The sequence below is a fragment of the Phocoena sinus genome, chromosome 18 (assembly GCF_008692025.1).
Source record: "Phocoena sinus isolate mPhoSin1 chromosome 18, mPhoSin1.pri, whole genome shotgun sequence".
Lineage (NCBI taxonomy): Eukaryota > Metazoa > Chordata > Mammalia > Artiodactyla > Phocoenidae > Phocoena > Phocoena sinus.
Window position 1 is genome coordinate 648,552 of NC_045780.1, and position 21,607 is coordinate 670,158.

General features: G+C 38.7%; 1 protein-coding gene across 7 annotated transcripts in view; it reads left to right on the forward strand.

Annotated features, from left to right (window-relative positions):
• The window catches only part of ZMYM2 (zinc finger MYM-type containing 2), an 89,994-nt gene that overhangs the window by 31,426 nt on the left and 36,961 nt on the right, over nucleotides 1–21,607 (forward strand). For 5 of the 7 annotated variants that reach the window (XM_032610847.1, XM_032610848.1, XM_032610851.1 and 2 more), the window contains 4 exons: nucleotides 1,056–1,341; nucleotides 2,681–2,846; nucleotides 3,633–3,845; nucleotides 16,646–16,717. In XM_032610847.1, the coding sequence (XP_032466738.1) occupies nucleotides 1,056–1,341; nucleotides 2,681–2,846; nucleotides 3,633–3,845; nucleotides 16,646–16,717 (737 nt within the window). Of the gene's footprint in view, nucleotides 1–1,055; nucleotides 1,342–2,680; nucleotides 2,847–3,632; nucleotides 3,846–16,645; nucleotides 16,718–19,027; nucleotides 21,584–21,607 lie in introns of those variants that run through there. The other 2 variants (XM_032610849.1, XM_032610854.1) reach the window with 2 other exon arrangements.

Below are 21,607 nucleotides of genomic sequence, written 5' to 3' on the forward strand. Positions count from 1 at the left end.
TAGAAAGGTTTTTTAAAAAATTTTTTGGGGCTTCCCTGGTGGCGCAGTGGTTGAGGATCCGCCTGCCGATGCAGGGGACATGGGTTCATGCCCCGGTCCGGGAAGATCCCACATGCCGCGGAGCGGCTGGGCCCGTGAGCCATGGCTGCTGAGCCCGCGCGTCCGGAGCCTGTGCTCCGCAACGGCAGAGGCCACAACAGTGAGAGGCCCGCGTACCGCAAAAAAAAAAAAAAAAAAAAAAAATTTTTTGGCTGCACCACGTGGCATGTGGGGATCTTAGTTTTCCGACCAGGGATCGAACCTGAACCTCTCGCATTGGAAGCGTGGAGTCTTAACCGCTGGACCACCAGGGACGTCCCTAGAAAGATGTTTTGAATATAGTCATTTGTAAACTTTATCCGAGCTATATTGTATTTTTTTTTTCTTTTCTTTTTGCGGTACGCGGGCCCCTCACTGTTGTGGCCTCTCCCATTGCGGAGCACAGGCTCTGGACGCGCAGGCTCAGCGGCCATGGCTCACGGGCCCAGCCGCTCTGCTGCATGTGGGATCTTCCCGGACCGGGGCACGAACCTGCGTCCCCTGCGTCGGCAGGTGGACTCTCAACCACTGTGCCACCAGGGAAGCGCAATCCGAGCTATATTGTATTTGTCAAAGGTTCTGGTTGGTAAAGATTTTATTATTTATATATGTTGATGTATGTGTTCCTCGCTTAAAGTAATATTTTGTAAATTCTTCCTGTTTAGTAACTAATGGCTAATATTTTTTAGTGCTGCATATGTGCCAGTGATTGTGGTTTATAAACCATGTACTATCTCATTTAAAGTTACCATTTCCAGTTTAGAGAAGAGTTAGGCACAGGGTTAGTAACTTCCCAGTCTAGTAGATAATGGGGCCTGAATGTCAGCCATCAATTCTGACTCCAAAGTTTGTGCCCTTGACCGCTCTGCTATACTGCGCCTTATCGATGTCTGAAACTTGGACAGAATGGGAAGTTAAAACTGTGTCTCTGATATAAATTTCAGTGTATGTGTTTTTGTTTTGGTTTGTTTTTTTAGATTCTTGGATCTCCCAGTCAGCATCATTTCCCCGAAATCAGAAACAGCCAGGGGTGGATTCCTTATCACCAGTGGCCTCTCTTCCTAAACAGATTTTCCAGCCTTCTGCCCAACAGCAGCCCACTAAACCAGTTAAAGTCACTTGTGCAAACTGCAAAAAGCCTTTACAGAAGGGACAGACAGCTTATCAGCGAAAAGGATCAGCTCACCTCTTCTGTTCTACCACCTGCCTCTCTTCCTTCTCTCACAAGCCTGCTCCAAAGAAACTTTGTGTTATGTGTAAAAAGTAAGGTTTACCTTCCAGTATATTTCCTTATGGTTGAATATTGGTGGTATAAAATGTGAGAAAAATTGTTTTAGAGGTGAATTACTATGTTTTAAAAATTTGTAAGCTTGTTTGAATATTAAAGCCAAACTCAAATTTGTAATGGCTTTGGAGTGTTCTCTATCAAGCTGAGGTGGCTTAGGATTAAAAGCCTTCCTATTTGGATAGGCTTTGGGGTTGATTTAGATACTAGGCCCTTATAATTAATTTTATCTGTAATCTCCATTGGACTTGAATTCGTAAAAATACATACATGCTTATTTACATTATTAATTATAAGAATTTAGTTCTAGCCAGACAAAATTGTTAAGCAATTTATGTATGACTAGTTTTGTATTAAAATAGGTCAAAATTTGGACTACCTTCATGTTAAGATTATTAAAAATTGGCAAATCTTTGGATATTATATGCATTTATTTATGTTTGTCTTGAATGTTGTCATTTTAATCCTCACCTCTTCAAGACTCAGGTACCTTTTTTTTTGACAGCCTTGGAGTGACAGGATCCTCTTCTGCCATTTTTTAGGTCTGGTCTCACTAGTTAAAAATGAGCTGAATATGTATGGTATGTTGTGTGCAAGGTTAAACAGGTAGCTTTTCTGTACCATCTCTTGAAGCAGCCCAAGTTTGTAAAGATATTTTTAGATATTAGAACTGGAAAAGGCTGAGTGCTCTGTATAGGTTTAGTAAATTCAAATATTGGAACAATTGTTATGCAGTTTTTTGGTTGCTTTACAGTAGTAGACTTGCATACAGCAATATAAGACCTGGAACTTCAGAATTAAAGGAAAACTTCAACGGTCACCAATATTGTCATTTCCTAACATTTCTAATTGTAGTTGAAAGCTGTATAGAATGGTAGGTGGGGTTCTTTTGGGTTATGGGATGTATTTAAGTTCACTTATCCTCTCCATATTCCTGTGACCTAGGTACCTCATGCTTTCTACTTACCCACGAGAGGGAAATTGAATAGGTATTGTAAATTTATACCTCAGTAAATTAGGCCTTGACATTAAACTCCATGTAAATAACAACAGTTTTGTTGTTTTTTTTTTAAGTGGTTCCAATATCTGAAAGCCTTGTTAAGGAGCTTGAAGATAAATTGAGTAGTGGCTAGGGTTTAATAGTATTGCTTCTCAGTCTTCTGTGTTCATATTTTATTGCCAAGAGTTTTTAAATAGTAAAAGTGAGTTAATGAATCTAAAAATGGGTTTTAGTCTATGGAAATTAAAAATGTCAGTTATTACTCTTTGATTTATTTTAAAGTAGAGTTTGACTTTGCTGCTCCTCGTATTTTTCAGAGATATAACTACAATGAAAGGAACCATTGTTGCCCAAGTGGATTCGAGCGAATCCTTCCAGGAATTCTGTAGTACATCTTGTCTGTCTCTTTATGAAGACAAACAGAATCCTACTAAAGGAGCGCTGAATAAATCAAGATGTACAATTTGTGGTAAACTAACAGAGGTTTGTGTTTTTGTGCTTTATCATTTAGTTCTAACTAATGGGAATATTTTTGACTTTTAACTGTTTTGACATAATCTTTCATCAGTATGTATTTCCTTAAAAGTGAGGGTATATAAAACCTATCTTATAAATATCCCATTATGTAATCCCATTCTCCCATGGGGAGAATGATTTACAAAAAAATTGAAATATAACATCAGTTGACTTATTTCCTGAGGTTGGAGCACTCACAGAAAACCCATAGTGTTTAAATAGGCTGACTGCACGTGAGAGCCAGCAAACGATCTTGCTTAAGAAGCGGAACGAGCGGAGGGGATGTTTTTGAGGACTTCGTTAAAAATGTATTACGGTTTTTGCATTTGATGAAATAAAAAGAAATCTGTGCATACATGCTTCATTTGAATTATTTATAATGTTAGTCCTCTCCTCCCTGTTGTACAGCAGTGTACTTATATTTAAATAATTTCCTTTTAGATTTATCTAAAGATTTCCAATCTGTTTGGAAGTTTTATACTAACACTGCCCAAACTGGGTTGTTTCCTGTCACTTTTAGATACGTCTAGAGAAGTTTGTACGATGACCCTGGTGGTCCTCTCTGCCTTGCACCGTATATATGTGTGTATAAAAAAGTTGAAAGAAGAATGAAATGTACTTTGTCTTGCCTTTTCCCTAAACAAGCTTTACACAGAAAAACTGAGGCATTTTCTTTCTATTGGAGCACCTTGTTACTTAGCTACGTGTCATATATTAATTTGTTTTTTAAAATTTTGCTTGTTTTTCTTTTAGATTCGCCATGAAGTTAGCTTTAAAAATATGACTCATAAGCTGTGCAGTGACCACTGCTTTAATAGATACAGAATGGCCAATGGTCTAATAATGAATTGCTGTGAGCAGTGTGGGGAGTACTTGCCCAGCAAAGGTGCTGGGAACAATGTCTTGGTCATTGATGGTCAGCAGAAGAGATTTTGCTGCCAGAGTTGTGTCAGTGAATACAAGCAGGTAATTCATGATCTGATCAGAATCAACCGTTGTTTTGAAAGTGCTTTTAAATTGCTATAATAGTTTCACTCTAACAGCATTAATTAACCAGATTTGTCTTGAAGTCTCATTTAATTCCATTGTTGTCTTAACATCGTAGAGATAACCAATCTCAAGTGAATACTGAAATACATGTAGGTTATTGGAAATAAGTTTGTGATTTTACATAGAAAGGTAAATGCTTACCAAAGTGATTCCTTTTTTGGGTGGTGGAGAGGGGTCGTAAATATGGTTTTTCAAATTGTTGATGCTTAGCATAGGAGTGATTATTTTATTTCCATTTGATTGTTAATTTAAAATTTAAGGTCTTTGACTTAGCTTAGTTTATTTTTTAGTATATACCTGTGGTTTCAAAAGTCAGAGCAGTCTAGCTCCCATTTCTTTCTTCTCTTGGTTCCTACTTCTCCTTTATACATACCATTCCCTTAATTCTTACTATTTTGTTTTCTTTCTGAAGAAGTAAGGGAATAATGTATTTGTAGTTTCTCTTTCATCTGTACAAAAGGCAGCATACTGTATGTACTGTACTGCACCCTGCATTTGTATCTTGGAATCATTCCCTGTGAGTATATTCCTTATTCTTCCTTATTCCTTTTACGGCTGAGTTAAATTTTCAGGAATTCTGTGAGCCAGTTGTTAAAACACCCATTATTAAAAAATTAAGTTATAGAAACTTACACGTAAATTATCTTTGTATTAGTCTGCTGGGGCTGCTGTAACAAAATACTGAAGGGCTCAGACAACCAAGAATTTATTTTCTCACAGTTCTTGAGACTTAAAATCTTAAGATCAAGGTGCCTTTCTGGGGTGGTTTCTGGTGAGGCCACTCCTCCAGGCTTGTAGCTAACCTCCTTCTTGCTGTGTCTTCACTTGGTCTTTCCTTTGTGCTCAGAAGGAGAGAGTGTCCTGGTCTGTCTTCTTGGACCTAACCTGTAGGGCTTCATTCAACCCTAACCACCCCCCTTAAAGGCCCTATCCCAAATACAGTCTTGTTGCGGTTAGGGCTTCAAGATACTCATTTGAGGTGGGGGGAGACACAATATTGAAGACAAAGAAAATAAATACTTAAAATGTACCACTTCCTAATTATCTTATTACATTTCAGTATTACCTGTGCTCTTGAGGTTATTTACATTATTTGTGAGATGGAAATATTATACATAATGGTGTGCTTCTGTGTATCTCTTCCCAATTTCATGTTTAGTTTTATGTTGGTGGCCTGAAATTAGCCACGGTGGGGAGAGTCTCATGGTAGATGCTACAATAAATATGGTACTTACTTTTACCTCCCGAGAGCTAGTGGTTAACCATATACAAGACAGTACGGGGCTGACTGTTGTTTATTTGGTCACTTTGCTGTCGGTGGTGTTTGGGTTATTTCGTGGTTTGCCGCTGCAGATGACAGATGATGAGTAACCTGTGCAGGAACAACCCCGAGGTCTTGCGGGTTCAGTTCCAGACCAGTGCAGTGGAGCGAATGTCGTAGTAGAGCGAGTCATGGGAAGTTTTTGGTTTCTCGTGCACATAAGTTATGTTTACTATTAGGTGTGCAATAGCACTGTGTCTAAACAGTGTACACACCTTAATTAAAAAAATATTAACCGTCATCTGAGCCTCAGTGAATCATAGTAGTAGCATTCCAAGATCACTGATTATACCAAGAGATCACCGTAACAAATAGAGTAATAATGAAAAAGTTTGAAATGTCGCAAGAATTACCAAAATGTGATACAGAGACACGAGGTGAGCAGATGCTGTTGGGAAAATGGCACTGATGAAGTTGCTCGACTCAGGGTTGCCACAGACCTCCAGTCTGTAAAAAAGGCACTACGACAAGGTCTCCCTGTATATATCCTTGACTCTGTGGAGATGTTGTTTCAGGGTAGATTCTTAGAAGCAGGATTGCTCAGCCAGAGGTACGTGAACATGTTAGTTTGTTAGATACTGTTAAATTGCCTCTGTTAGAGGTGGACCAGTTTGCATGCCTTTCAGCAGTGTATGTGGAAGTGCCCGTTTCTCCGTAGCCTCTCCAGCAGGGACTTTTAGCACTTTATTCTGTTTGGTGAAAACAGTATGTTTAGTAAAATTTGTATTTCTCTTATTAGGAATGCTGATGATTAGCTTTTCATATTTCAGAGCTCATTGTCTTTCCTTTTCTGTGAACTGTTTGTTTACCTCTTATACCCATTTTTCTGTTTGGGCTTTGGTTTGTCTTAGTATTTCCCCCATTAAGTCAGACTTTTAATGAGCAAAACGCATCTGTAATTTGTTCATGAAACAATTATTTAGCAACTATTATGTTGCAGGTACTGTGCTAATTGCTTGAAATAGTCTGATAGGAAGTACAGTAGACAGTTCCTGCTTTCGTGGGATTTGCATTGTGCTGGTATAGTTCAGATTTGTTAACATAAGGAAGGTTTTGCGGTGATTGAAAGGATCAGATTAATTATAATCTCCAGAACTCAATGTGGTGTTTGATGTTGGTGATGTCATTGCATTAGTTATCTTCTGATACCTAGGTTTGGTAAGAGCTTGCTGCCCTGGGTTAAAGTCGTGGCCCAGCACTCATCCTCTGTGTCCTGGGCATTTGCTTAAATCCACCCCCCTGCCCCCCCCCCCCCACCGGCACCCTGCCTTTTTTCATCACGTGTCTTGCCTGATGGTATTTCCTACAGTTTTTAAAAAATTTTATTTATTTTTGGCTGTGTTTGGTCCTTGTTGCTGCTTGCGGGCTTTCTCTAGTTGTGGCGAGCCAGGGCTTCTCTTGTTGTGGAGCACAGGCTCTAGGCACGCGGGCTTCAGTAGTTGTGGCTCATAGGCTTAGTTGCTCCGCGGCATGTGGGATCTTCCCGGACCAGGGCTCAAACCCGTGTACCCTGCATTGGCAGGCAGATTCTTAACCACTGCGCCCCCAGGGAAAACCCCTACAATTTTTTTTTTTGTTTGTTTGCGGTACGCGGGCCTCTCACTGTTGTGGCCTCTCCCGCTGCCGAGCACAGGCTTCGGACGCACAGGCTCAGCGGCCATGGCTCACGGGCCCAGCCGCTCCGTGGCACGTAGGATCTTCCTGGACCGGGGCACGAACCCGCGTCCCCTGCATCGGCAGGCAGATTCTCAACCACTGCGCCACCAGGGAAGCCCCCCCCTACAATTTTTAATGAGTGGAAATAGTAAGTACCTTTTTCTTTTCCCAGTGGTAGTGCCTTTGGTGTTTCCTCATTAAATTAGATGCCAACTTCAGAGTTGGTAAATATATTTTATCACATTAAAGAAGAATCCATGGATTTCTTTCATTAAATGTTTTATCAGAAATGAGAATTGAGTTTTGAAGGTCTTTTCGGTGTCTATGGCAGTGATTGTATGATTCCCCCCCACACCTTTATTTATTTATTTTTTTGGCTGTATCAGGTCTTAGTTGTGGCATGTAGGATCTTCTTTGAGGCATGCGGGATATTTCGTTGCAGCGTGTGGGCTTCTTTCTAGTTGTGCCGTGCAGGTTCCAGAGCGCGTGGGCTCTGTAGTTTGCAGCACATGGGCTCTCTTGTTGAGGAATGCGAGCTCAGTAGTTGTGGCACGGGGGCTTAGTTGCCTCGTGGCATGTGGGGTCTTAGTTCCCCCACCTGGGGTAGAACTCGTGTCCCCTGTATTGGAAGGTGCAGATTCTTTACCACTAGACCACCAGGGGTGTCCCTCCCCATCCCTTTAAATCTATTAATATGTGAATTATTTTAATGGATTTCCTAATTCATCTAAACATTCTTGCATTATTAGAATAAACCATACCAGATCATTATTGTATTTTAAATTTTATTTCTAATTGTTAATATTTAGTACTTTTCCATTGGTATTCATAAGTGAGATTAGTCTTGAATTTCCTTTTTTTGGTGCAGTCTTTAAGATATCAGTGTTATATTTGCTTTATAAAAATGCTCAGAGGAAAATTCATACCCTTATATACTTAAATGAGTAAAAATGAACATAAATGAATTAACTATTAAACTCAAAGTTGTAAAAAGAAAATGAATTAAAGCAAAAGACAAGAAAAAAGATAAAAGTAGAAATTAATGAATTAGGATATAAAAATAGTACTAAAATAATTCAAAATGCTGCTTCTATAGGAAATCAAGTCTTTGAAAAACTAGACAAACCGATTGTCAATCAGGAACAGAGGTTTAAAAATGCACAGATTCACAAAGATAAGAAATGACAAGTTGGACTTACCCATCAAAACAGAGAAAATTGAAGAAAATCAACAAGGGACTACTTTGTACAACCCTATGTAGAAATGTTGAAAACCTAGATCAAGTGAGTAATTTTCTATCAAAATATAATTTCCCTAAATTGACTCCAGAGCAGATAGAATAAGGCAGAGAAATTTCCATAGAAGAAATAGAGATAGTTATCAAAGAACTACCCCACAAAATGAAATAGGCTCAGATGGTTTTACAGGGAAATTCCATCAGATTTGAACTAGGTAACCTTAATGTTATTTAAACCATTCCAAAGCATTAAAAAGGGTGAAAACTACTCATGTTAAAAAAAAATTGTGGTAAGTGTATATAATATAATATTCCTAATTTTAAACATTTTAAACTATACAATTGAGTGGCATTAATTGCAGTCATAATTTGTGCAGTCATTACCTCTATTTCCAGAACTTTTTCGTGACCCAAACAGAAACTCTGTGACAATGAAGCCAATAACGCCTCATCCTCCCCTTCACCCTTGACCCTGGTAATCTCTCATCTACTTTCTGTCGATGAATTTGCTGATTCTAGGTATTTCATATAAGTGGAGTCATACAATATCTGTCCTTTTTGTCTGGTTTATTTGCTTAACATAATGTTTTGAGTTTCAGCCATGTTGTAGCATTGTTGTTTATGGCTGAATAATATTGTATGCATATACATTTTGCTTATTCATTTATTTGATGATGGACATTTGGGTTGTTTCCATCTTTTGACTATTGTGAATCATACTGCAATGAACATTAGCATATAAGTATCAGTTTGAGGTCTGTTTTAAAGTTCTTGTGGGTGTATACCTAGGAGTGGAATTGTTGGGTCATAGGGTAATTCTATGTTTAGCTTTTTGAAGAATGGTTAAACTGTTTTCCACAACAACTGTATCAGTTTAAATTCCTACCAGCAATACATGAGGGTTCCATTTGCTGTCCATCTTTGCCAACACTTGTTACTTTCCATTAAAATTTTTTTTTTTATCATAGACATCACAGTAGGAGTGGAGTGCTATATCTTTGTGGTTTTGACTTGCATTTCCCTAATGACTAATGATGTTGAGTATGTTTTCGTGTGCTTTTTGGCCATTTGTATGACTTCCTATAGAAGTCATATATAGTTTTTTTAAAATGTTTATTTGTTTTTTTGGCTGTGTCAGGTCTTTAGTTGTGGCATGTGGGCTCTTAGTTGCGGCATGCGACATCTAGTTCCCTGACCAGGGGATCAAACCCAGGCCCCCTGCATTGGGAGCACAGAGTCTTAACCGCTGGACCACCAGGGGAGTCCCTCATTTTACTTTCTTGATAATGTCATTTGCAGAAAACTTTTTAATTTTAATGAAGGCCAGTTTACCTCCTTTTCTTTTGTTGATTGTGTTTTTGGCACCATATCTAAGAATTCGTTACCAAATCAAAGGTCAAGGTGGTTTATCCCTATGCTTTCTTCTAAGAGTTTTATGGTTTTAACACATATTTAGGTCTTTGGTCCATTTTGAGTTAATTTTGTTGATGATGTGAGGCAGGCATCCAACTTCGTTCTCTTGTGTTTGGAAATCCAGTTGTCCCAGCACCATCTGTTATTGGACTTGTGTGGATTTTTTTGTTGTTGTTTTTAATTTTTTTACTTTTTCATTTATTTATTTAGTTTTTTGGCTGCGTCATGTGGCATGTGGGATCTTAGTTCCCCAACCAGGAATCAAACCCGCGCCCTCTGCAGTAGAGGCTTGGAGTCTTAACCACTGGGCCACCAGCGAAGTCCCTGTTAATTGGTCTTGTGATATTTGTCAAATATTAATTGGCCATAGATGAGTAGGTTTATTTCTGATAACCATCTTTGTAGGAAGTTTTGAAATCAGGAAATGAGTCCTCCAACTTTGTTCTTCTGTTTGGATACTCTAACCCCATTCTAGTTTTGTATGACTTTTCCATTTCTGCAGAAAAGGCTTTTATAATTTTGATAGTGATTGCATTGATTCTGTAGATCGCTTTGGGTAGTACTGACATTTCTGCAATGTCAAAGCTTCCTATGTATGAACATGGGATGTTTTCTCATTTACTTAGGTCTTTATTAGCTCTGGTAGCTTTATTGTTGACCCCTTGGGGTTTTCTTTTTTTTCCTTTTTTTATAAATGTATTTGTTTTTATTTTTGGCTGCGTTGGGTTTTCGTTGCTGCGTGCGGGCTTTCTCTAGCTGCGGTGAGCGGGGGCTACTCTTCGTTGTGGTGTGCAGGCTTCTCATTGCAGTGGCTTCTCTTGTTGCAGAGCTCAGGCTCTAGGTGCGTAGGCTTCAGTAGTTATGGCACGTGGGCTCAGTAGTTGTGGCTCTCAGGCTCTAGACGCAGGCTCAGTAGTTGTGGTACACAGGCTTAGTTGCACCCTGGCATGTGGGATCTTCCCGGACCAGGGCTCTACCCCGTGTCCCACTGCATTGGCAGGCGGATTCTTAACCACTGTACCACCAGGGAAGTCCCTGGGTTTTCTTTATATAGTCAGTTCATCTCCAGTAGTGATAGTTTTACTTCTTCCTTTCCAATTTAGATGTCTTTTATTTCTTTTTCTAACTTGTTCTGGCTAGAACTTTCACTATCATGTTGAATAGAAGTGGCAAAAGTAGGCATCCTTTTCTTGTTCCTGACCTTAGAGGGAAAGATTTGTGTCTTTTCTCCTTTGAGTATGCTGTTAGCTATGGGTTGTGCATATATGGCATTTGTTACGTTGAGATGGTTTTCTATTCCTAGTTTGTTGATTGTCTTTTATCATAAAAGGGTGTTGAAGTTTGTTAAACTTTTTCTTCATCATTTGAGATGATCATGTGGTTTTTACCTTCATTCTGTTCATGTGGTGTATTACATTGATTATTTTACGTTGACATAACTGGGATAAACCCCACTCGGTTATGGTGTGTAATATTTTTAATATGCTGCTGAATTTGCCTTACTGATACTTTCCTTTAGATTTTTGTATGTATATTTGTAAGAGATATTTGTCTGTAATGTCTGTCTGTCTTTGGATTCAGAGCAATGGGGGCCCAATGGAATAGGAGTGGGAGGTGTCCACCGTGTTCTGACCTGGGGAGGGTTTGAGAAGAATCTGTGTTAGCTCCTCTTTGAATGTTTGGCGGAATGTCCCAGTGAAGTCATTTGATCCTAGCTTTACTTTGCTGCAACGCTTTTGATGACTGATTCAGTCTCTTTACTTCTTACAGGTCTGTTGATATTTTCTGTTTCCACTCCAGGTATTTATTTATTCATTTAATTTCTTTTTTTACCTTTGGCTGTGTTGGGTCCCCGTTGTGGCGCACGGGCTTCTCACTGCAGTGGCCTCTCCCACTGCGGAGCACGGGCTCCAGGCGCATGGGCTTCAGTAGCTGTGGCGCAGGGGCCCAGCCGCTCTGTGTCATGTGGGATCCTCCCAGACCAGGGCTTGAACCCGAGCCACCTGCATTTGGCAGGCAGACCCCCAACCACTGTGCCACCAGGGAAGCCCCTGGTTTGCATTTTTTAAGGGATTTCTGTTTCATCCAGGTTATCCAGTTGTTGGTGTATAATTATTCATAGCATTTTCTCACAGTCCTTTCCTAGGGAATATTGTAGTATTGTCCCTACTTTCGTTTCTCTGTTTTGTTCTTTGCGTCTTTTTTCTTAGTATAACTAAAGGTTTGTTGACTTTTTTGATCTCTTCATTGGCCAGCTTTTTGTTTCAGTGATTATATTTTCATACTCGTTATTTCTCTGCACTCTATTATTTCCTTTCTTCTACTGGCTTGGGTTTAGCTTTCTCTCTTTTTCTGTTTCTTTAAGGTGTAAGTTATATTATCGATTTAGATCTTCTTTTCAAAAATAGGTATTTGCAATTATAATTTTTCCTCTGAGCACTGTTTGCACTGCATCCTGTCACTTTTGGTATATTTTGGTTTTGCCTTGACTCATCTGTTAAGTATTGAAAAATTTCCCTTGTGATTTCTTGTTTGACCCATTGGTTAAGAGTGTGTAGTTTTTATATCCCTGTGTTTGTAAATTTTCTAGTTTTGTTTTTGTTATTCATTTTTTATTTCATTCTGTTATGATTGGAAAAGATACTCTGCGATTTCAATCTTTATACATTTATTGGGACTTTTCCTGAGAATGTTTCATGTGCACTTGGGGAGAACATAGTGGCTTGTAGTGTTATTCAGATCCTGTACATAAGTGCCAAAATCCCGTGTGGCTGGTCTGTCCATTATTGAAATGGGTGTATGTATTGAGTTCTACAGCTGTTACTGTAGAATTGCCTGTTTTTCCCTTCACTTCTGTCAATGTTTGCTTAATATATTTTGGGTCTCTGATATTTGGTGAAAAAGTTTATAGTTGTTATATCTTCTTGATGAATTTACCCTTTTTCCAGTATGGTTTTGTTTTGTTTCTTATATTAGTTTTTTGACTTAAAGTTTATTTTGTTTGATGTTAAAATTTTTTTAGAAATTTGTGGTGTATTGTGGGGATTCTTGTGGTTTATCCATTCTAGGATTCTTTCAGCTTCTTCTCCCTGAAATTAGTCTTTTGCCTAATTTGCAGTGTTTTCAGACTTTTGAGCACTCGTTCAGCCCTGCCCTCTTTTCCTCTCCCTCCGGGACTCTAATAATGTAGTTATTATATTACTGTAGTTACAGTCCTGCAGGTCCCTGAGGCTCTATTCTTCTTTATTTTTACCTCCAAGGCTGTGTTATTTCTGATATTCAGACTGGATAGTTTCTCTTTTCCCCTTCCGTGGTCCTGTCCTCTGTCTTTTCCATTCTGCTCTTGGTCCCATCCATTGGGATTTTTGGTGGTTGTTATTTATTTATTTTACTAATACTTAATTTTGTTTAGAACAGTTCCAGTGTTACAGAAACATTGATCAGATAATACAGAGTTCTCATGGGAGAGCCCCTCCCCTCACCGTTTCCCTCTGTATTGACACCTTAAATTGGTATGATAATTTGTTACAATTAGTGAGCTCATATTGAAATATTATTAGTATGTAAAGTCCATAGTTTACGAAAAAATTAAGAAAATCTGAATAATGTTCATTTCCTGTTCCAGGATCCCATCCAGGATGCCACATCACATTCAGCAGTTGTGTCACCTTAGGCTCCTCTTGGCTGTGACATTTTCTCAGACTTTGACGAGCTTGACAGTTTTTAGGAGTCAAGTGTATTGCAAGAGGCCCCTCTGCTTTCATCTCTAGACAGACCGGGCTCTGGGTTTAGGAGGGAGATGACAGAGGTGTTGGCCTTTTGCACTTTTGCAGTTTTCATCACATAACAAGGATACATGTCTCAACATGACTTATGACTGTTGATGTTGATGTAGATCACCTCGCTCAAGTGGTGTCAGGATTCTCCACCGGAAAGCCCCCGCCGCCCCGTGCCCCCCGTTCCTTGTTTAATGTTTGGAAGAAAGTCACTCTCCTTTAAGGTGGAGTATATAGTTACTTGGAATTTTTCTGCATAGGACTTTTGCCCCTGTTTTCAGTCCTGCAGTTTCCATTTGGACCTTCTATTTCTTTGATGAGCATTTCTATTTTTTAATTGTTGTGGTTTTTTTCCCTTGTTGAAGCATTTTTATCATGGCTGCTTTAAAACCTTTGGCGCATAATCCTAGGGTATCTGTGCTTTCAGTGTGAGCATCTTTTGACTGTCTCCTTCTGTGGCTCTGGCTCCCTCCCCTCTGGGCTCCAGGAGGGCCTGCTACTGCGCTCCTGCAGCCCCACTGGCACCAGGATGATTCTGCTCCAGAGGATACAGAAAGTATTCTTCATAATATCAGAAAATAAAGCTTATTTCAAAGCAGTGTTTCATCTTTTTTTTAGTGGTCATAGTTTTTATATTTCTCATACTATATGTTCATAATTTTAAGTAAATAAGAGGGAATCTGTGTGTATGTTGTTACTGATAAAGGGACATAATCAGACATGTTTGGAGAGCGCTGCAGTGATGCTCTAGTGAATGTCTTCTTTTTCTAAAGCCTGGGAACTAAAACTGTACAGTGATTTTTTTGGTCCCTGCTCTCGCATTCTTCCACCCCCAACCTTTTGTCTCTAACATCTAAGTTGGCCACTCTTGTTGTTTATCCCTGTCCCTGTAGCCCAGTTAGTGTCTGGAGTATACAGATACAGGTGATTAATCATTTAGATCCCGGCAGTGGGGACTGTCTAGTGCTTAACACTTGTCTTTTGGTATTTTCCATTTTCTTAAAAAAAAATTTTATTTAAAATTTTTAAAAATTTTTATTGAAATATAGTTGATTTACAGTGTTGTGTTAGTTTCACGTGTACAGCAAAGTAACTTGGTTATACGTACACATAAATCTATATATTCTTATATTCTCTTCCACTGTAGATTATTACAAGCTGTTGAGTGTAGTTCCCTGTGCTGTACAGTGGGTCTTTGTTGGTTATCTACTTTACATATAGTGGTGTGTGCATATTTTATTTTTTTTATTTTTTTGCGGTACATGGGCCTCTCGCTGTTGTGGCCTCCCCTGCTGCGGAGCACAGGCTCCGGACGCGCAGGCTCAGCGGCCATGGCTCACGGGCCCAGCCGCTCCGTGGCATGTGGGATCTTCCCGGACCGGGGCACAAACTCGTGTCTCCTGCATCAGCAGGCGGACTCTCAACCACTGCACCACCAGGGAAGCCTGGTGTGTGCATATTTTAATCTCAAGCTTCTAATTTATCCCTGACCCCCTCCCCCCGTTTTCCCCTTTGGTAACCATGAGTTTGTTCTATGTCTGTGAGTCTATTTCTGTTTTGTAAATAAGTTCATTTGTATCATTTTTTTTTTTTAATTCCACATATAAGGGATATCATATGATATTTGTCTTTCTGTCTGACTTTACTTAGTGTGATAATCTCTATCTAGGTCCATCCATGTTGCCGCAAATGGCATTATTCCATTCTTTTTATGGCTGAGTAATATTCCATTGTATATATACCACATCTTCTTTATCCATTCCTCTGTCAATGGACATTCAGGTTACTTCCATGTCTTGGCTATTGTAAATAGTGCATCAGTGAACATTGGGGTGCATGTATCTTTTCAAATTATGGTTTCCTCTAGATAGATGCCCAGGAGTGGGATTGCTGGGTCGCATGGTAGTTCTATTTTTAGTTTTCTAAGGAACCTCCTCACTGTTCTCCATAATGGCTGCACCAAATACATTCCCACACAGTGTAGAAAGGTTCCCTTTTCTCCACACTCTCTCTAGCATTTACTGTTTGTAGGTTTCTTGGTGATGGCCATGCTGACTGGCCAGAGGTGACACCTCATTGTAGTTTAGATTTGCATTTCTCTAATGATTAGTGATGTTGAGCATCTTTTCATGTGCCTCTTAGCCATCTATATGTCTTCTTTCAACAAATATCTATTTAGATCTTCTGCCCATTTTTGACTTTTTTTTTTCATATTGATCTGCATGAGCTGTTTGTATATTTTGGAGATTAATCCTTTGTCGGTTGCATCATTTCCAAATATTTTCTCCCATTCTGTAGGTTGTCTTTTCGTGTTGTTTATGGTTTCCATTGCTGTGCAAAAGCTTTTAAGTTTAACTCAATCCCATTTGTTTATTTTATTTTATTATTATTTTTTGTGCGGTACGTGGGCCTCTCACTGTTGTGGCCTCTCTCATTGTGGAGCACAGGCTCTGGACGCGCAGGCTCAGCGGCCATGGCTCACGAGCCCAGCCGCTCCGCAGCCTATGGGATCCTCCTGGACCGGGGCACAAACCTGTGTCCCCTGCATCGGCAGGTGGACTCTCAACCACTGCGCCTCTAGGGAAGCCCCTATTTTTGTTTTTATTTCTATTACTCTAGGAGACTATTTTCCATTTTCTTGCATAGTATTTTGACTTTTAAGGAAAACAGGATGCTTTCTGCAAAGAGTAAGGATATAAATTTCTATGTGCTGGAAGCTGTTATATGTGCTTTAAAAAGAGTTTCCAAAACAACCCATTTGCAGATGATGAAAACTGTAACTGTGTAATTTCCAAATCAGTTTTCTTTTGTTTTTGTTTGTTTGTTTGCTTTGGCCGCACTGCAAGGCTTGTGGGATCTTAGTTCCCTGATCAGGGATTGAACCCAGGGCCACGTCAGTGAAAACTCCGTGTGCTAACCACTGGACTGCCAGGGAACTGCCGAGATACTGTTTTATGTATTATTAATAGATTTTACTGAATACATTTAGCATACGTTGTCATCTAAGAGAAATATGTGATTTTTTTTTTTGCAAGGTCTACTTAGAGGTGAGTCAAATCTAAGGGTCTGTTTTTAATTATTTATCTAGTTACTATTATTTTTCTATAGGATAATTATAAAGTTATGATATATAATATTCTGTAAGCTGGTCAGTGGCACTGTAGGACAGATAGGCATTTTTAAAAGTTGGAACGAGGTTGTAAGTCACAAAACAGGTAATTAAGACTCAACTTTTATAGATTGCTTGTTGACCTTTCGATCTAGCAGCCTTTCTTTATATCTTTTTATAAAGCCTTTTAAAATCTTTTTTTAGGTAGGTAGCCATCCAAGCTTTCTGAAGGAGGTTCGTGATCACATGCAGGACTCTTTCTTAATGCAGCCTGAGGTAAGCAGGAGTGTGGCTGGGGTTAAGGCCTCGACATGACATGCTCTGCTACTGCCTTTATTGTGTGTCTGAAAAATCGTGTACATTTTGAAGTGTATTAACATTTATGGACTTTAAATATGTCAGATGATGATTATTTTCTTACTTTATCTCAAGACCAACGAACTTTCTCATTTCACTAAATTTTACATGTGTTTTCTTGTGTGCACTCATTTGCTTTTAGGTATTTATGTTATTAAAAATTATTTTAAGGGGCTTCCCAGGTGGCGCAGTGGTTGGCAGTCTGCCTGCCGATGCAAGGGACACGGGTTTGCGCCTCGGTCCGGGAGGATCCCAGATGCCGCAGAGTGGCTGGGCCCGTGAGTCATGGCTGCTGAGCCTACCGCAAAAAAAAAAAAAAAAAAAAAATATTTTAAGATATAGATTTTTTTTTTTTTTGTGGTGCGCAGGCCTCTCACCGTTGTGGCCTCTCCCATTGCAGAGCACAGGCTCCGGACGCACAGGCTCAGTGGCTATAGCTCACGGGCCCAGCCCCTCCGCAGCATGTGGGATCTTCCTGGACCGGGGCGCGAACCCGTGTCCCCTGCATTGGCAGGCGGACTCCCAACAACTGCGCCACCAGGGAAGCCCTAAGATATAGATTTTTAATGCACAGTCCTTGACCTCAGTGGGCATTTAAAAAAATAATAAATTTGTTTATTTATTTACTTCTAGCTGTGTTGGGTCTTTGTTGCTATGCACGGGCTTTCTCTAGTTTTGGCGAAGGGGGGCTACTCTTTGTTGTGGTGCACGAGCTTCTCATTGTGGTGGCTTCTGTTCGTTGCAGAGTGTGGGCTCTAGGGTGTGCGGGTTTCAGTAGTTGTTGCACGCGGGCTCAGTAGTTATGGCTCGTGGGCTCTAGAGCACGGGCTCAGTAGTTGTGGCGCACAGGCTTAGTTGCTCCGCAGCATGTGGAATCTTCCCGGACCAGGGCTCGAACCCGTGTCCCCTGCATTGGCAGGCGATTCTTAACCACTGTTCCACTAGGGAAGCCCCCAGTGGGCATTTAAATATAGGATATAAGAGTCCTTCTCTTGTGCCTACCTGAAAGAGGGGGGGAAAAATCCTTTTTTTCAAAAAATGTTTCCAAATCTATGTTCCCATTAAGCCACATGAATAAATTAGGACTTGAATAATAAATGTATACAATTAAGAATAATTATAATTGTAGTACAGTGATCAAAATAAGGAATTTTATATTGATATAATACCACTGATTAACCTATAGACCTTATTCAAATTTTGTTCATTAATGTCTGTTATAGCAAATTGAGGGAAAAAAATTGTATAGCATCCAGTCCAGGATCATAAGCCATTATTTAAAAACAAGTTTTTTTCAGTTTCTCCCTCTGTTCTTCTGAGACCCTAATTCCAGGTGTATTAGAGTTCCTGCTCCTGTCCCATGGTCACGGTGGCTCTATTATTTATTGAGGTTTTTAAAGTCTTGTTTTCCTTCTGGCTTCATTTTAGAGACCTTGTAATGTGTCTTTAGTTTTACTAATCTTTTCTAATCAACTGTTAGTTCCATGTGGTGTATTTTTTGTCTTGGACTTTGTCATCTCTAGAGGTTCCATCTGGGTCTTTTTTATGTCCTCTATTCCTGGCCTCATTGTGTCCATATTTTTCCTCCATGAGTATATCAGCGTATTTATCATAGTAGCTTTTTTAACATCTTTGCCTACTATTTTCCTGTCTGTCCTTTCTATATAAAATTTCTATGTAATGAGTTATACAGTTGACTGAGAGTCAACTTGAGTGAATAAAAGAAGTATAAGGTTTACTTGAATTTATCTCTTAATCTTCACTTAGTATAAAAATTAGTATAATAGCATGTCATTGTTGAAGTTTTATCACTATCCCCCTCTCCACAGGGTTCTTCACTATTTTTATGCTTTGGACTCCCTTGGTAACATGGTTAGATGGTTTCTCAGCATGCTGTTAAATGCATAAAATATCTATGATTACAACTAGAACCAATTATTCCAAACAGAGTTATCAAAATATTTAAAAAATTTTGAAATGTGATATATATATATACTGTATTAATGCATTGTAATAAGGTATAGTGGTTATTAACTATAATGTTATTTATTTATTTATTTATTTTGTTATATAATGTTTTTTGAAGTAATGTTGGACATCAATGATATATTGAGCCACCTGCCAGTATAAGATAAAAAGTTGGGGATTTTTGTTTTAGCGGGTTCTGCTAAAACTAATGTGGTTTATTACCTCTAATCAGAATGAAAAGAAAGCTACGTTTCTGTTAGATGTTAATGAATATAAAGATAATAATTTTTCCATGTGATGTCATGGACCTAAGTTAGTTTTCAGTTGTATCTGGATGTGGCCAGGAAGTCAGTTCTGTGCAGCCACACTTGTGCCCATTTCCTAGATTAGATTTGCAGTAACAAGTCCATCAAGGCTTTGTCTCTTGAGCACCTACCCTTGCCGTCCACTTGCTTGGTTAAAAATGTAGTAAATGAGATGTTTTACTTACATCTAAAAGGAAAAATTAGGGAGAAGTTTTAGAATCTTGTGATGGTTAATTTCGATATTCACGTGGAGCTGGTTAACATGAAAATGTAAGGCACCTTTTTTCAATGAGTAGACTGAAAATGAGCCCATTTGCCGCAAACTCCCCATTATTTTTTCGTTTTACCTCACCAGTGTTGTTTCTATCACATCTACCTCATACTTTTTTTTTTACTGAATTTATAATTTATTTCTTCCCGTGCCTGAATGGGGAATATAATAATTGTGAATTTGTTCCGCTTGATTTTGTTCCTTAAATCACTCAGTGCATATTTATAGGGTGCATGAAATTTAAATATGATTACGTTGTTTACATAGGAAGCAGAGAAAACGTGGCATGACAGCATATATCTTTTTTTGCTAATACTCTCCCGTTAGATGGGCCTTTTTGTTGTTGAAGTAGTGGCAACTGTGAAAGTGGCTGTTAAAGTGTTTTCAGTGTTAATGATTCTGTTTTTCTTAGTTTCACACAAAACTATTTCTCAGTGGGGACCAGTTGCTTAGCTTCTTGCTTACTTGACCCAGATCAATTGGTCTACTTTTTATGGGTACGTCTTAAAACTTACTAATTACTTAGCCATTCTGGCAGTAAAATCATTGTCAAGTTGAAGGATATTTCTAATAAGTTAAAAAATCTAGTGCAAGATTAGAATGGATGATTGGACCTCATTTATATCTGTAAAAGAATTCTTCGTAGATGCTGCTCTGTGGAGGTCTCACATCCACCTGCTGGGAGCTGCTTTATTTTTCTCTCTGTAACTCTGTGATACAATGGCAGGTGTCCTGATATTTTTAGTGTTCCTCATTTGTACTGTGGTGCCAGATTCTAAACATTCTTTTATTTTTCTTCGTTTTATTGATGTGTTTTCCTTGATACTTCTTCCTATATAGATAAAATTTTAATTATTATATTAGGCCCCAGGAAAACATGTTGTCCTTCCAAACAAAACAACAGCCTTCTCCTCTACTGTCCTGAACATTGGGAGAGTCATAATCAGACTTAATAGGTTTGCAGTTATTCTTATTTTTTCCGTGTTAGTATCCTTTTGCTATTGATAAGTATTTCTTTTTGGTTTTTCTTCTCTTTTCTTTTTTTCTGAGCGTATCAGAGCTTGAAGAATGAGTTGGTTTCCACTTTGAAAAGTAAAACTTACGGCTTCCTTTGGGTGACGTTTAAGTAAATAAGGAACCACTAGGAATAGAACACGCGTTCCTGGCATGGAAACAGCTGTGTTTTCTCATGACTTTTATATTAATTGTATGCTGAGAAGGCTTTTTCTTTTTTTGGTGTTGATGTTGCTTTTGGCTAATGTTTTTACCTTCAATTTCTTATTTTATTTTCTCAAATCCTGTGACATTTGTGAAATTTATCCATGCAGTTTACTCATTTTTTTGTTATTTTTGGCCCGATTGTCGTCTTCCCTGACATCTTTTATTCATCCATCCATGGAACGTTGAGCACTTCTTATGTCATCATATTGTACTAGGTGGTGTTGGGTGCGAAGATGCGTGAAGTAATCTAAACATGTGGAAAGACGGATGCTCAAATCCCTTCTATAAAATGACCTTGCGTCTATGAATGCGGAGGACTGACTGTACGATTACTTTGCATCGTGACATGTGATATTTGATTTAACTGATTATGACAGTTCTGTTACAGTTCAGGAAAAAAATCAAATACAAGTTGCAATTAAAGGCTTGCTTTTACTTTTGTTTGATTTCTAATTGTGACTATCAAGTTAATTTTTATTTTTATTATTTTTATATCAAGTTAATTTTTAAATGCAAACACACCAGTTCCTCTGAATTGTATTTTTGTAAGACTGTCTATATTTCAGTGATACTGCTTTTGTCTAGTAATTTCCAAGCTGCACCTCCTTTGGCCTTTCCTCCTTTGGTTTTACCTCATTCTCTGAATTACATCAGGGTTGGCAATATTCACCTTTGATACGATTGACTTTATTATTACCTATTGACTAATTATTAACTTTAATAACCAAAAATCATTTTGAATGAAATTTTTTTAAATTAAAAAAATGTTAAAGTTTTTATATTTTATTTTGGTTGAGCGAGGTTTTAAATGTAGTAGAAAGGTGTTAAATCAGTTTTAAGAGAAGTGTCAGAGTGCTTGGGACAATAGCAGCTCAGCTCTGAAGGAGGGTAGTTGTTTGATTATTAGGACTTATATTTTGTAGGTTCATTTAATTTCTTCTGTTGCATGACAAGGAGGTGTGTCATCACTGTGAACAGAAAACACCGTGCCTTTCTTACATCTTCAGTTTCTACTTATATGTAAGGATTCTATTTAATTAATAG